The following is a 13,264-nucleotide window of genomic DNA, read 5'->3' as shown; positions in this document are numbered from 1 at the left end:
GCCTTTCGACCCTGCCCCCTCATGAATGCCAGGCGGGGCCGCGCCCGCTCTCAAAATGGCGGCGGCAGCTTCCGCGCAGCCTCCTCCTATTGGACGGAGCCGGAAGGCGAAGGAACGTGATTGGCTGCTACCTGGCAGAGCGGCCCGTGGGCTGCATGGCAGAGACCGCTGCCCTCACCTGGGCCGGCCCTCACCTGTGCTCGGCCCCGCCCTTCGGTCCCGCCCCCATCCATGCCAGGCCGGGACGTGCCCGTTCCCAAAATGGCGGCGGCAGCTTCCGCGCAGCCTCCTCCTATTGGACGGAGCCGGAAGGCGGAGGGACGCGATTGGCTGCGGGCCGGCAGAGCGGCGCGCCCGGATTGGGCGGCAGGCGGCGGCGCGCGGGCCGGCGCGCGGGCGGCGGCAGTCCCGGAGCGGCGCCATGTGGAGCGGGCACGGTGCGCGGGGCCCGAGGGGCCGCGGGGCCCGAGGGGGCCGCTCCCCGTGATGGCGGCAGCGCTGGGGAAGGCGGCTGTGTCCCCGCCACCGCGTCACGGTCCCTCTCTCTCCCCTCTTAGGGAACTTCGATGGCGGGTACGGCACCATGGGCGGCGCGGGGCTCCCGGGCGGCTACACGCAGTCCCCGGGCGGGTTCGGGTCGCCCGCCGGAGGCCAGGCGGAGAAGAAGCAGGTAGGCCGGGCGGGGGCCGCGGGACGGGCCCGGGGCCGGGCCTGGGCCGGCTCTGACGGCCCCTCCGGCCCTCGCAGCGGAGCCGCTCGCAGAACATCGTGCCCTGCACCGTGTCGCAGCTGCTGGCGGCCGAGCAGGTCGACGAGACCTTCCGCATCTGCGACGTGGAGATCTCGCAGGTGAGCGCCGGGGCGGCCTCGTGGGCGCACCCGGGGCTGGCCCGAGTGTGACCCTTCCTCCTCCGCCGCAGGTCACCCTGGTGGGCATCGTGCGGCACGCCGAGAAGGCGCCCACCAACATCCTCTACAAGGTGGACGACATGACAGCAGCACCGATGGACGTCAGGCAGTGGGTTGATACTGATGTAAGCACTGGATTTGCTGTCAGCAGGCTTCTTTAGCAGTTTTGGGGAGCAGTGGGTGGAGGAAAGCTTTTTCTTTTTCTGCTCACTTTGGGGAAAGTGAGTGGAGAATTATACAGTGTCTCGACTGGAAGGGACCGGTAAGGATCGTTGACGAACACCAAGGATCATTGGTGAACACCAATTCCCTACTTCTCCCAGAGCTTTTTGAGTCCAGAAGGTGTGGCTTTTCTGGCAAGTATTTTAGGGATAACATGTCCCTGAAATCAAAGGGAGATGCTGCTGTAGCAGAGATCACTGGTGGTGTATATGGCTGCCTGCCTGTTTAGTGTAGCTGAGTTCAGTTGAACAGTTTTGGGAGGGTAATGAGGCAGGAAGTTCAGCTGGTTTACTGCAAGTTTAGCATGATGTAGGAATGCACATTGTTTGTACTTGCTTGAGATGAGCCTGCTTTGCTAAGCTGCTTATTGTAATAATTGAGAAATGGAAACAGCAAACCTGTTTTTCCCTCTCTGTTAGGAGGCAGGAGGTGAGAATGTTGTGGTGCCTCCAGGAACTTATGTTAAAGTAGCTGGTCACCTTCGGTCGTTCCAGGTAAGGGTGTGTTACCTGTGTGTGTGTCTTGTAGGACTTGTAGCACTTCACGTAGCACGTGTGCTGTAAATACTCAAATAATGGTTCTGTGTGCATTAAGGCAAGGTGCAGTTCATTCCCAGCTGGTTAGAAGGAGGAGTGACTCTGTCTTCATTGTCTTTCAAAATCACATCTCTCCGCACTGCTTGCTTGCTCCCAGTGGGATGGGGGAAATCAGAAGGGTCAAAGTGAGAAATGAGTTCAGATAGAAGCAGTTTAATAAGTAAAGCAAAACAAGAAATTAATTCCACATTTCCCATGGGCAGACAGGTGTGCCTCTTCCTTCTTTGACCAGTTTTATAACTGAGCATGACACTGGCTGGTCTGGGTTGTCCTGTGGGGCGTGGGGGTCCCAGTTGTTTCCCCTCACAGCTCCTTGTCTGTTCCCAGTTTAATAGTGGTGGAGCTGTGTGAGAAGCAGGAAAGCCCTTGGCCCTGTGCAAGGGTTGGTGAGCAATGACTAAAAACGAGCCCATGCTACTGTACCCCAGCCAAAACCAGCACAAGATGTAGGTCAGAAGGTTTTGGATGAGTTGCATGCAGAGAAGCTCTCTCCCCACTGCTGTCCCACACTCCTGGAGGAAATGGCTGGGTTGGCTGTCAGGCATCTTCGTGTTCCTGTGCTGTAAATTGTTTTCTTTGTTTTGTGTTTGGTTTTTTTTTTTTCCTCTGAAAGAATAAGAAGAGCTTGGTAGCATTTAAGATCATGCCTCTGGAAAATATGAATGAGTTCACCACACACATACTGGAAATTGTCAATGCACACATGATCCTCAGAAAAAATCTCATGGTATGTACAAAGACCCTGATTTCATCATGGCCCTTCCTGGGTGACTGGTGATTTCCCAAAAAGGGACCTTTCACTGGGAAAATCCCTTCATTGTGGGGCTGGAGAGTTTAAAGCTGGGCAACACTGAAGGTGTAACAGGAGTCCTGGCTTCCTCGGAGAAAGATTGTCTTGCAATCCACTTCCATAAGAAGCTATTTTTACTTACTGGCTTAGAAATAACAGTGAGTCTTTAACTCTGCAGGCTTGGGCAGCCTGGCTAACCACAGCACTTTTATTTTCCTAATTCCAGTCAGCATCAAGAGTGCCACAGTCATTTTCCTCCACTGGGATCAGTGACATGGGGGGCTATGGAGGAGGTGGCAGCCTGCCAGTGAACGGGCTCACGGCGTACCAGAGCCAGGTGGGTGCCAGCAGCTCTTGTGGGAGCACAGCAGTGCCACCAGAGCTGCTCTGATGTGATCTGGTGTGGTTCTTGCTCATCCAGGTGCTGAACTTGATCAAAAGCTGCCATGTCCCAGAGGGGATGAGTCTACAAGACTTGAAGCTCCAGCTCCACGGTTTGAGTATGTCAACGATCAAGTAAGTGTGTAGAAATGAAGGATGCTATGGGAATCCAGGCAGTCCTTCCAGAGGCAGAGAGGACAGTGGACAAGCCCAGGCACTCACCTGTGAATCAGGGTGGGTAATTCAGGTGGTGCCAGCAGCACAGGAGCCAGAGCTTTTGAAAGATTCACTGCTCTGAATGAGATGTTACCAGTTGCTTTGCTCCTTGTTAAAACAAACTGTTTATCAGTTCAGCAATGTACGGCAGTGCCTCAGCAGCATTTCTCCTGTTCAAGGTCTACCTTGCTCTTTGCACACTGATAAAAATCTAGAAATAGTCTCTTCTATTCTACTTCACTGTCTCTTATAACTTCTTGAGACTTCCAAAAGTTGTCATTACCTTCCATGACCTTTTTATATTCTGTCCCCTCTGGAGCAGGGGACAGAACAGTGCCCCTGTTCAGTACCCCTCTGGTGGGTACTACCCAGGAGGGGCAGAGTGGTGACTCAGGCAGAGTCTGAGCTTCAGGGGGAGCACATTGCCATAGCTTTGGAGAACCTTCCTGTGTCACACTGCCCACAGGACAGAGACACCAAGAGCTTCCCTGAGCAGCTGCCAGGAGGGAACTGCGGGGATGGGGTCTGTAAATTGGAATTCTGGAAATCAGAAAGGTGGTGACTTACCTCCCTTTGCTAATTGCTAAGTAGTTACCAGCTGTGGGGTTTTTCTTCAAGGCAAGCTGTGGAATTCCTCAGCAGCGAGGGACACATCTACTCCACGGTGGATGATGATCACTACAAGTCAACAGATGCTGAGTAAACTTCCTTCTGTCTGATTTTAGTTCCAAGCAAATGTTTGTCCATAATTCAAGATACCTTGCTGAGTTCTGTTACATGGAAGGCGACCTTTGTTCTTTGTGGGAAGTCCTGTTACTGGGTGAATGCCAGCTCCTTGGAATTCAAGGATGAGCAGGACGTGTGTGATTCTGGTAATTGGACCTGATTCTATGCTGTGACCGTGTGACTGAAAGTATAAACGGACGTGGGGAAACTGAACTCAAAGCTTCAGAGCTTTCGCTTTGTTTTGGCTCCTTAGAGAGTGCCTGTTAGAAAGAAGAGCCTCTTTATGATTTGTCCTTTATTTCTAGAGCTGTTTCTCCTAACTCAGCTTCCATTCCATTTTCTTCATAAAGTGGGTAGCCAGGAGTAATCTTCCACTGATGTACAGCAATCATGAGAAGATGTTTTTATTTTTTAGTTTGTGCACTTAAATCTATATTTGTACTAGAGCTGATCTTGTTAACTAGAGCTTTTGAACTTTTCCAATAAAATGTTAACTTGGGGCACCTTGCATCATGTTTGATTCTAGAGGCTTCTCTGCCTTGAAGAAGAAAACTGCTTGACAAAACCTGGGGATAAAAGCACAGCTCATAGTTTCAGTTTAACTATTTTTATTTTTTCTTAGTTTTTTACTTTGAAGGTTCAAAGTGAAGTGAATATTGGGCCAGTGAGAAATTAAATAATTGTACTACTGAAGAAAACAACATGCATCAGTGTTCCAAATAGGGCCAGAACCATTTCTGCCACCAGAATAGCTGCTCTGCTGTGCTGTGCTGACCTGTCCTTCCACTGCAGCTTGATAAATGCCCAGGGACATAGAGCCTGCTGGAATAGCAGTGTGTGCACAATAGGGCACAGCTCAGAGGGCTCACAGTCTGGTGAGCTCTGGGTGTTTAGGAGCTCCAAGGGTAGCACAGAGTTTCTCTTGCTTAGGACTCGTAAGGGACTTGGCTTTGCAAAGGCAGTTCCTTGTGGGCTCATCCATGGGGCTGGCACGGAGACCCAGGACCTGCTCTGCTCTGCCAGTTCCTGCTGGGGCCCATCCCAGTGTCCTGCTTGGGTTCAGTGGCCCATCTGCAGCCCCTGTGCGCCTCTGTGGCTGAATCGTGCACTAGGTGTGTAACAGGTGAACGTTTGGCTACGGCGTTCAGCATATCTAGAAGCCAAAAGTATTGCAATTTACTTTTTGTAGGAGGTGTGCCGGTTAGGAAGAAAATCCCTGAGGGTTTTTGGAAGTGAAGATGAGTGGAATTGCTTGTCAGGAGAGCAGTTGTGTAATTGGATAAAGGGCTGAGGCCAGAGCTGTGATGGCGGAGGGAGCGGAGCCGGGGCTGCCGGCACGGAGTGGTCACACAACCCGGGGCAGACACACGGCCCGGAGTGGTCACACAACCCGGGGCGGTCACACAGCCGGGGTGGGGCTGCCCGGGGGAACACAGGGCCCGGGGTGGGGCTGCCGAAACGGGGCGTTCACACGGCCCGGCGAGGAGCTGCCCGCGGCGGTCACAGCCCGGGTTGCGGCTGCCAATCCCACAGCCCGAGGCCGTCCCACGGCCCGGGGCGGAGCTGCCCGGGGCGGTCACACGGACCGGGGCTGCCGATCCGGGGCAGTCACACAGCCCGGGGTGGGGCTGCCGGTCCCTCAGCCCGGGGCAGAGCTGCTGATCCGGGGAGGTCCCGCTGCCCAGGGCGGGTCCGGCCCGTGCCGGCGCCGCCACCGCCGGTTCCGGGCCGGGCCGCGGGGCCCCGATGTCTCCACGAACAGCCCCGCCGCGCTTCGGGCCGCTGCAGTTGGCGCTGGCGGCGGCGGGGACGGCGGCGGCCACCCTGGACCTGTTCATGGACGGCTGGGTGGCGGCGCAGTACGCGCGGAGCGGCCACCCCGGCTGGGCCGCGCTGTCGCTGGCGCTGCTCGCCGCCGCCTCAGCCGCCGCCCAGGCCTGCAGCTGGCTCTGGCTGCGCTCCGACCCGCCCCCCCTGCGCCCCGCCGTGCCCGCGGTGCTGCTCGCCGCCCTGCACGTCCTACAGCTCGGCTTCTTCTTCAGGTAGGGCAGCTCCGCACCGAGTTTCCCGCCCGCCGCCGGGCCCCGCTCCGCCCCGGCCCCTCCCGGCACCCGGGGATGGGGGTGAGCGGTGCCTCGGCTGTCGGGAGGGCCAGGAGGCTCCAGCACAGAGCGGTTCGGCCCAGCCCAGGCTGGAGCTGGATGAGGAGTGTCGGTGGAGCGGGGAAAGTTTCTCTCGGGCTCTGCTCTGTGTCCCGGGGCTGCTGCCGCTGCCCTGCGGACAAACGGAGCAGCGCCCCGAAACCTCGTCACGGCCTCGGGGCTCCCCCGGCGCTTGAGGGGAGCAGCGAGGCCGAGCCGGGGGAAGGGAATAATCCAGGGAGATCGATGCTCAGTTTTTTATACTTGCATCGTGTGGCTGCTGTGGTGTGTGGTTTGGGCAGGGGGAAGGAGGGGTTTGAACACAGATCAGTGGGGTTTGTGGTCCTGTCAGGAGTTTGTTGTCCTGTCAGGAGTTCATTGAGCTGTCAGGGCAGCGTGGGGACCGAGATGGGCCTTGCGTGGCTCCTCAACACAGTTGGTCCCACACAGGTGCCTCTATGCTCTGAAGGTGGGCTGGAGGGTGTGCTGGGCCAAGGCAGAGGAGGAGGATGATCAGAGACACATGGCCTTCATCTCCCACGACATCAGCATGCTGCGTCTCTTCGAGACCTTCCTGGAGAACACGCCGCAGCTCACCCTGCTCCTCTACATTATCCTGCGGACAAACAAGGCTGAGATCTCTCAAGGTGAGGGGACTGGGGCCAAGGGAGGGGGCTGTGGGGGTGCAGGCTTGGGTGGGGCGGATCAGAGAGGCTGTCCAGGGGCTGGAGGACCCAGCAAGACACTTGCAGTGTCATTCTGCTCCCGTGTCACTCCTTCCTTTGACATGTCACACTCCAGGGTGAACCCCTGTCCTACACTCACACGCCCCAATGGACCATGCTGGGCTTGGGGCGGGGGGGTTGAAGCTGTGGGACCACTGTGATCATTCTCTTATCTGCCCCAGGAGAGGATGAGGGTCAGGTGAGAAATTGGGCACCTTCTGGGGAGTAGGGAGGTGCTGATGTTGGTATGGGTGAAGCACAGGCCTCTGAGCAGGAGCAGGTGTCACTGCAGGGAAATGGGGAGCCCAACAATGTGGGAGCCAGCGCTCACCTGCCTGTGTGGGTTGAGGGCTTTCATGCCTGGGAGATGGGTTCTGCACTGATGTTCAATCCCAACATTTCTTCCCCATCTTCTGAGCAAGGCCAGGCACCAGCCTCCTTGTCCTCAGGGAGGGCAGAATGCCAGGGCAGAGATGAAGGTGCTGATGCTCTGACCCTGACAGCAGCTGCTTTGTGAGCTGGGGGAAAACTCATTTTAGCAGTGGTGGGCAGGGAGAGGTTTGAGCCAGGCTGGGCCACCCCTTGATCCCCCCTCAGCATTTTCACTGTGGTGGTGTTCGCAGGGGTCCCAGGACAAGGGAAGAGATGAGAATCTTCACTCCATGTTTCAGAAGGCTGATTTATTATTTTATGATATATATTATATTAAAAGAAAATTATATACTAAAACTGTACTAATGGAATAGAAGAAAGGATTTCATCAGAAGGCTAGCAAGGAAAGGAAGGAAGGAATGATAATAAAATCTTGTGACTGATCACAGACTCCGAGACAGCTGGACTTTGATTGGCCATTAATTAAAAACAGCCACATGAGACCAATCACAGATGCACCTGTTGCATTCCACAGCAGCAGATAATATTGTTTACATTTTGTTTCTGAGGCCTTCTGGCTTCTCAGAAGAAAAGATCCTAGCAAAGGATTTTTCAGCAAATATGTCCATGACATTTTCACCTGTGTGTTTGCAGGCCTGGGGATGGGCACGGCGTTCCTGTGTGTGTCCTGGTCTCTGCTGGATTACCACCAGTCCCTGCGCTCCTTCCTGCAGGACAAGTACGAGCTGAGCCTGGGCTCCTCCATCATCTACTTCCTCTGGAACCTCTTCCTCATCTGCCCCCGCATCCTGGTGCTCGCGCTCTTTCACGCTGCTCTGGCCCTACGGCGTGGCTGTTCACTTTTCTCTGGTGTGGCTGGCCATGTTCCTCTGGGTCAGCCTGCAGAGCACGGACTTCATGGAGTCACCAGGCCCCGAGCAGCTTTACCGGGCCGTGGTGGCTGTGATCCTCTACTTCAGCTGGTTCAATGTGGCACGGGGGAGGACGCTGCACCGCAGCATCATCTACCACGGCTTCATGCTGGTGGACAGCACCCTGCTGGGCCTGGCCTGGCTCTGGGGCCGGGCTCCCGAGGAGGAGGAGCACTCATACCTCATCCCTGTGGTCTCTGCAGTCCTGCCCTGCTACCTGCTGGGGCTGGGCCTGAGGGTCACCTACTACAAGTGGTTCCACCCCAACGTGCAGGTGCAGCAGGAAGGCAGATACGACGAGGTGGATGCCAATGGAGGAGGTGATGGGGTGGAGTTTCGCTCGTTTTTGGAACCAGACCTGGTGAACAGGCGGATGCAGTGGCTGGCCCAGACCCACTTCTCCTTGTCCCAGCCAGCACAGCAGCACTTCCTGAATGGGGCTGCTGCTGTGGAGTCTGCTGTCTGAGGGCAGCTCCTCTAAAGGGACATGAGGGGGGAGGTAGACTTGTTGGTGTGCCCCTGGTTGTGCCCCCCAGGCTGCTGTTTTGGACGGCTGAAGGGAGTTGGCAGAAACCAGGGGTGATGTGCAAACACCCAGTGAGTCCCATGGCACTCAGCATGGCTCCCATGGCTGTACCCTCAGGGAAAGCCACAGTATGGGGAGTCCAGCACATTGTAGCATATGGCTGCACTGCTCTGTCAACTTTTCTTGTTATTTATTTGTAGCTTTTTCAAAAAAAGAAAAATGAAAACAAGAGCACTGGTTTATTTTCTCCGTGCCTCTCCTGTGCCTGCTGCTGCCATTGCTGTGCTGGGATATGGCTGGTGGGGCAGGGAGGATCTGTTTCCTCCATGGTTGTGGCTATCTGACCTTTCTGTTTCCAGCCAGGCTTTTCCTCCTTGTGTTAGTTTAGGTGTTAAGGTCAAAGCTCACCTGTTATCAGTGTGTTCAGGGAGGGATGGGGAAGGAGGCCTGTGCTGGGAGGAGTGGCTGCAGGGTGGCTCAGGGCTTGGACACCTCATGCTCCCTTGGCTGCCATTCCCACCACCACAGCCTGGGCAGCGCTCCCAAGGCCACAGCATTGCTCAGCCATTGGTGGGGTCAGTGCTGTGCCAGCTCCTGGGCACAGACACCCAGCACTCCCCAGGTGCAGCTGCCTCCACCCAGCTCAGTGTCCAGGCCCCAGAGCAGCCCTTGCCCTTTGCTGTTGCCCAGCTGGCAGCTCTGGCACATCCTGGCTGCCCACAGCACTGACCTTTGGCTCCTTCCCCTCACCTCCATCACATCCCTCCCAGGAGGAAATTCCTGGTTGCAGCTGGAGGAGCTGTTTCACAGCTGCTCCTGTAAGCAGCTCAGCCTGCCCAAGGCCAGCAGCACAGGGTGGGAGAGGGGCATTGCCTTGTGCAAAAGAAAATGGGAAGGGAACATTTTGTGCAGGAAGCACCATGTGCCTGCCCTGGGCACCTCAGCAGGGCCCCCGAGCAGCTCCCTGCCCCACTGGCGCCCCAGGACTCCCCAGGATCATGGGGGCTCTGGTGGCTGCACTGTGACCTGTGGCACCCTGAGTGCTCCTGGTGCTGCCAGGCCTGGTTTGAGCTGTCACAGGGGCAGAGAACAGGCTGAAGCACTGACTATAGAAAATAAAGACTTTATTATTTTTTCCAGTTCACAGGACAGTTCCCATTACAGACCATGAACAGGCAAAAGCCCCACAGCCAGCAGCACCTGAGATCACCCTCATAGCAGAGCAACAGAGGTGCTGTGGGCTCCAGGGGTCCTACTGCTTCCCACCAGTGCCAGCACAGACATCTCCCCAAGGGCTGTTGGAGGCAACAAATGTTAGTGGATCAGGTGGTTTTTAAAGCCTCTGTGGCTGTGTTGAAGCTGAAGGGGAAGCCAGCAGCACCCAGGTGAGCTCAGGTGCTCTGGGCCTGCAGGCTGACTGTCCTCCAGGTGTTCAGGTTTGCTCTCCCATTACCCCTGACCTGACTGTAGCTGAACTGGTGACAGAGACAGGAGAAAATCAATGCTTGGACAGAGATGCTGTTCTTGCCTCAAAAGAGACAGGAAAAGGCTTAAATTCAGCCAGTAGAGGAAAAAATAAAATAGCTAGGTAACCCCTTTATTAACAAACACAGAAATGTACCATCAACCTCCTGTTATAAAAGTACTTTACATACATTCAAGGAAACATCATATAAATACCAGTATGAAATGTCAGTGGCTGCGAGTTCCACACTCAGCTAAAATTTTACCAACATCTTAAAATTTCCTTAAAACATTTGAAGTAAACAAACACAAAGCACAGCCAGCTGCCAGGCAGCTCAGGCCTGCAGGTGCAGCACCTGCTGCCAGTGCCTGGGCAAACCCAGCCCCTCTCCAGCACAGCTCTGCTTCCCATGGGAGCAAAGCTCGTGGGCTGCTCGGCCGTGCCGGTGGTGGGAGGTTAAGGCACAGGTTTTAATCCCAAATTCAGCCAGCTGGAGTATGAGATATGCTCCCAACAGGCTGCTGCACAGGCTGGGACAGCTCCCCAACCTGCTTACAGGAGACCTTTGGATGGCCTGAGGGATGTTCAGCATCAGCACAGACTCTTCTGTGCCTAAACTGAGTCCTGATCCTCTGGTGACATTTCCAGCCCTGGCAGCAATGAGGCTGCTCCTCAGCACAGCTCTGGCACATCACAGGGACCCCAGAGGAACTGGACTCTATGGACCCAGCAGCAGGCGAGCTGGACCTGCCTCAGCTGCCTTGGAACAGGTGCAAACACACCTTGGCTCTCCATTTGGTGCAGACAGAGAACATCCCTGGGTGCTGCTCCCCTTTCCAAACCCACTGCTGAGCACTCCCAGCACAGCCTGTTTCCTCCCTGGGCAGCCCAACACCTTTCCCTCTGCTGAGCTGCCCAGTGACACCCACAGCAGACTCCTCAGACTTTCCTCATGGATGAGCAGCTCCCACACAGACAGCACGTTCCTGCTGCAGAGCTCCTGGGGAAATACACAGGCCCAGTGTCCACCTGGGATGCCAACACCTGGCCAGGAGCTGAATGGAAAGCAGATCACTCCTGACTCCAGTGACCACCCTGGAGAAAGAGAATCACCTTTGATTCCAATTTAATTAATCTTAAAAAAAACCAAAAAACAAACCCAAAGGGAAATGGAGCTGGTTCCATGTGAAATAAACCTCCCAGGTCCAGTCCCTGAGCACGAGGTATCCAAACCCCTGGCTCTAGGCACCTTCTGCCCCATGGTCACTGGAGCTGGCCCAGGGCACAGCAGAGTCTGTGTAGAGCTGGCCCAGCAGCTCCCCCTGCACTGACAGAAATTAACCCTCAGTAATTAAAGCCATGAAAGGAATGCAGCAAACACATCCCTGCCTGTATGGGCACAGCAAATGGGTCAGTGTCCTCCCTGCAGTGACAGACTTTCAGCCCAGTCTCCCAATGGCTGATGTGGGGTTGATGACCACAATCTGGAGGGTCTGGGTGCAGCCACAGGTCTGGCTCTGCAGGAGCAGCAGCAGGTTCTGGGGCACAGCACACTCCAGTCCTCAGGGCTGATCTGGCACCATCAGGGTACATGGGGGACCACTAAACACAGCTTGAGTTGGCACAAAACCAGCCCCTGTGCCAGCCCCAGTCCTTGCTGGCTGTTCCTGCCCAGGGCAGCTGCAGGTCACTGACTCCAGCCTCTGTTCTGAGACAGTTGCAGAAAAATCAGCATCACCATCCCTCCCAAGTGCTCCATGCTGCCAAGTCACAGTGTCTTAGAAAATTAAGTCCCTCTTCACAAGGCATTTGTTTGTCACTATGTAGTTAGGCTAATGCAAAGAACATAAGAAAATTGAATCTGATTCTACTAAAAGGAACTTACAAATAGGGTCAGGAACACAGAGGTGAAGGTTATACCACAGCCAGAGCCTTCTCTGCAACATTCACGAGGATTCAGGAATTAGACTATTCCTAGTCCAGGTGAGGACTCAGTTCACATCTGAGCAGTCTGCACCAGTCTGCTGTACCTGATGTTCACAGGCAATTTCATTTTTCTTTGCAGGGACAATCTGTGGGATCTACAGTCCAAAGGCTGAAATCCAGTGATCTCCTGCTGGCTAAAAGGGCTTCTGCACACATTGACTAGAAGCCACTGGGATCAATTCAGAACACCAATACTTGCCTCTACAAGGAACCACATATTCCAGAAACATTCCCTTACCTTTATATTTTCCAGTAATCCCACACTGAGGAAATAACATAAGGACATTGTAATAAATTAACTGTTTTGAACACCCAGGGAAGTAGAGAGGACACATTTTACAGCAATAGAGGTATTTGTGACATTTTCATTAATATTTCCTATGAAAAAAACCCATAGCTCTTCGGCTTTGCAAAACAAGGGAGGTTTAAGCTCTGCCATCAGCGTTTTCCTATAAAAATAAATTTTTGTGTTTACTTGGGTTCTACAACTAAGCCGAATAGAAAGAAGAAGGCTCTTACACATAAATCTGCTGTTTTATGGCCCCTCCCTCTGGAGGCCAGAGGCATTCAGCTGGCTCTGTAAGTCCCTTCTGCAGACAAGCTCTAGCTCTGCTCAGTCTAGGGCTTCTTCACAGGACACCTTGGATTTGGCAGGGCCCGTGCTCCCGAGGAACAACCTGCTGTCATATTCCACTGTACAGTTTGCATTAGGTATGTTTTCTTCATCAAGCTGAAAGGTGAGTCCCCAAACATGTGAGATTTCTGTCCCCCCAGGAATGGAGAGGGCTGGCGGGAGCTGCAGTCGCGTCTTTGCTCCAACTTCTTACAGGAAGTCCAACTCAAGGGCTTGGTGAAGGGACACGAGGTCAGCGTGATTTGTGATCCTCCAGAATGGCATGTTGTGCTGCAAAGAGAGAGGACAGCCAGGTTCATGCAGGGATTCTCAGCTGAGGTGAAAGCAGGCTGCGTGGAGCTGCAGGGCTGTGCAGTGTGGTGGTTCTGAGCTCACCAGTCTCAGGACAGACCTCAGCCATGTGCACATCTGTATCTGGAGCCCATCTTATGTGCAGGGCTGTGTGTGACAGGCACCAGCACTGATTGTCAGCTGCTCACGATGGAAACCTTGGCTGTGAGCTGCTGCTGCAGCCAGGAATGCCTGTCCAGGGCTGACAGCTCTGGCACATGTGTGTGAAGCCTGCAGAGTCAAGGTCCTGACAGTCATCTTTGCACTTCACTACTAATTAGCACAACTGAACAACCCATCCAGGCCTGTCCAA

The 13,264-nt window shown here is 54.7% G+C and overlaps 3 protein-coding genes across 4 annotated transcripts in view; 2 read left to right on the top strand and 1 right to left on the bottom strand.

Moving 5' to 3' along the window:
- Positions 1 to 384: 384 nt before the first annotated feature.
- On the top strand, positions 385 to 4,343 carry RPA2 (replication protein A2). The gene is made up of 9 exons (XM_030964584.1): positions 385 to 437; positions 558 to 670; positions 748 to 849; positions 921 to 1,034; positions 1,551 to 1,625; positions 2,341 to 2,454; positions 2,744 to 2,854; positions 2,939 to 3,033; positions 3,733 to 4,343. Exons 1-9 carry the CDS (start codon positions 422 to 424, stop codon positions 3,815 to 3,817), a joined length of 825 nt encoding a protein of 274 aa, XP_030820444.1. The 5' UTR covers positions 385 to 421; the 3' UTR covers positions 3,818 to 4,343.
- Positions 4,344 to 5,374: 1,031 nt separating this feature from the next.
- XKR8 (XK related 8) lies at positions 5,375 to 8,778 on the top strand. The gene is given in 4 exon segments (XM_030964662.1): positions 5,375 to 5,882; positions 6,432 to 6,628; positions 7,733 to 7,902; positions 7,904 to 8,778. Coding segments are annotated over 4 exon segments (1,236 nt in total). The 5' UTR covers positions 5,375 to 5,586; the 3' UTR covers positions 8,477 to 8,778.
- Positions 8,779 to 11,151: 2,373 nt separating this feature from the next.
- The window catches only part of EYA3 (EYA transcriptional coactivator and phosphatase 3), a 39,695-nt gene continuing 37,582 nt past the window's right edge, over positions 11,152 to 13,264 (bottom strand). The window contains exon 18 of one of the 2 annotated variants that reach the window (XM_030964617.1): positions 11,152 to 12,891. In XM_030964617.1, coding sequence (XP_030820477.1) covers positions 12,811 to 12,891 — 81 coding nt within the window. In that variant the 3' untranslated portion in view covers positions 11,152 to 12,810. The remainder of the gene's footprint in view (positions 12,892 to 13,264) is intronic. The other variant, XM_030964618.1, reaches the window with a different exon arrangement.

The sequence above is a fragment of the Camarhynchus parvulus genome, chromosome 23 (genome assembly GCF_901933205.1).
Source record: "Camarhynchus parvulus chromosome 23, STF_HiC, whole genome shotgun sequence".
Classification (NCBI taxonomy): domain Eukaryota; kingdom Metazoa; phylum Chordata; class Aves; order Passeriformes; family Thraupidae; genus Camarhynchus; species Camarhynchus parvulus.
This window is presented reverse-complemented; position numbering and strand designations above follow the sequence as displayed.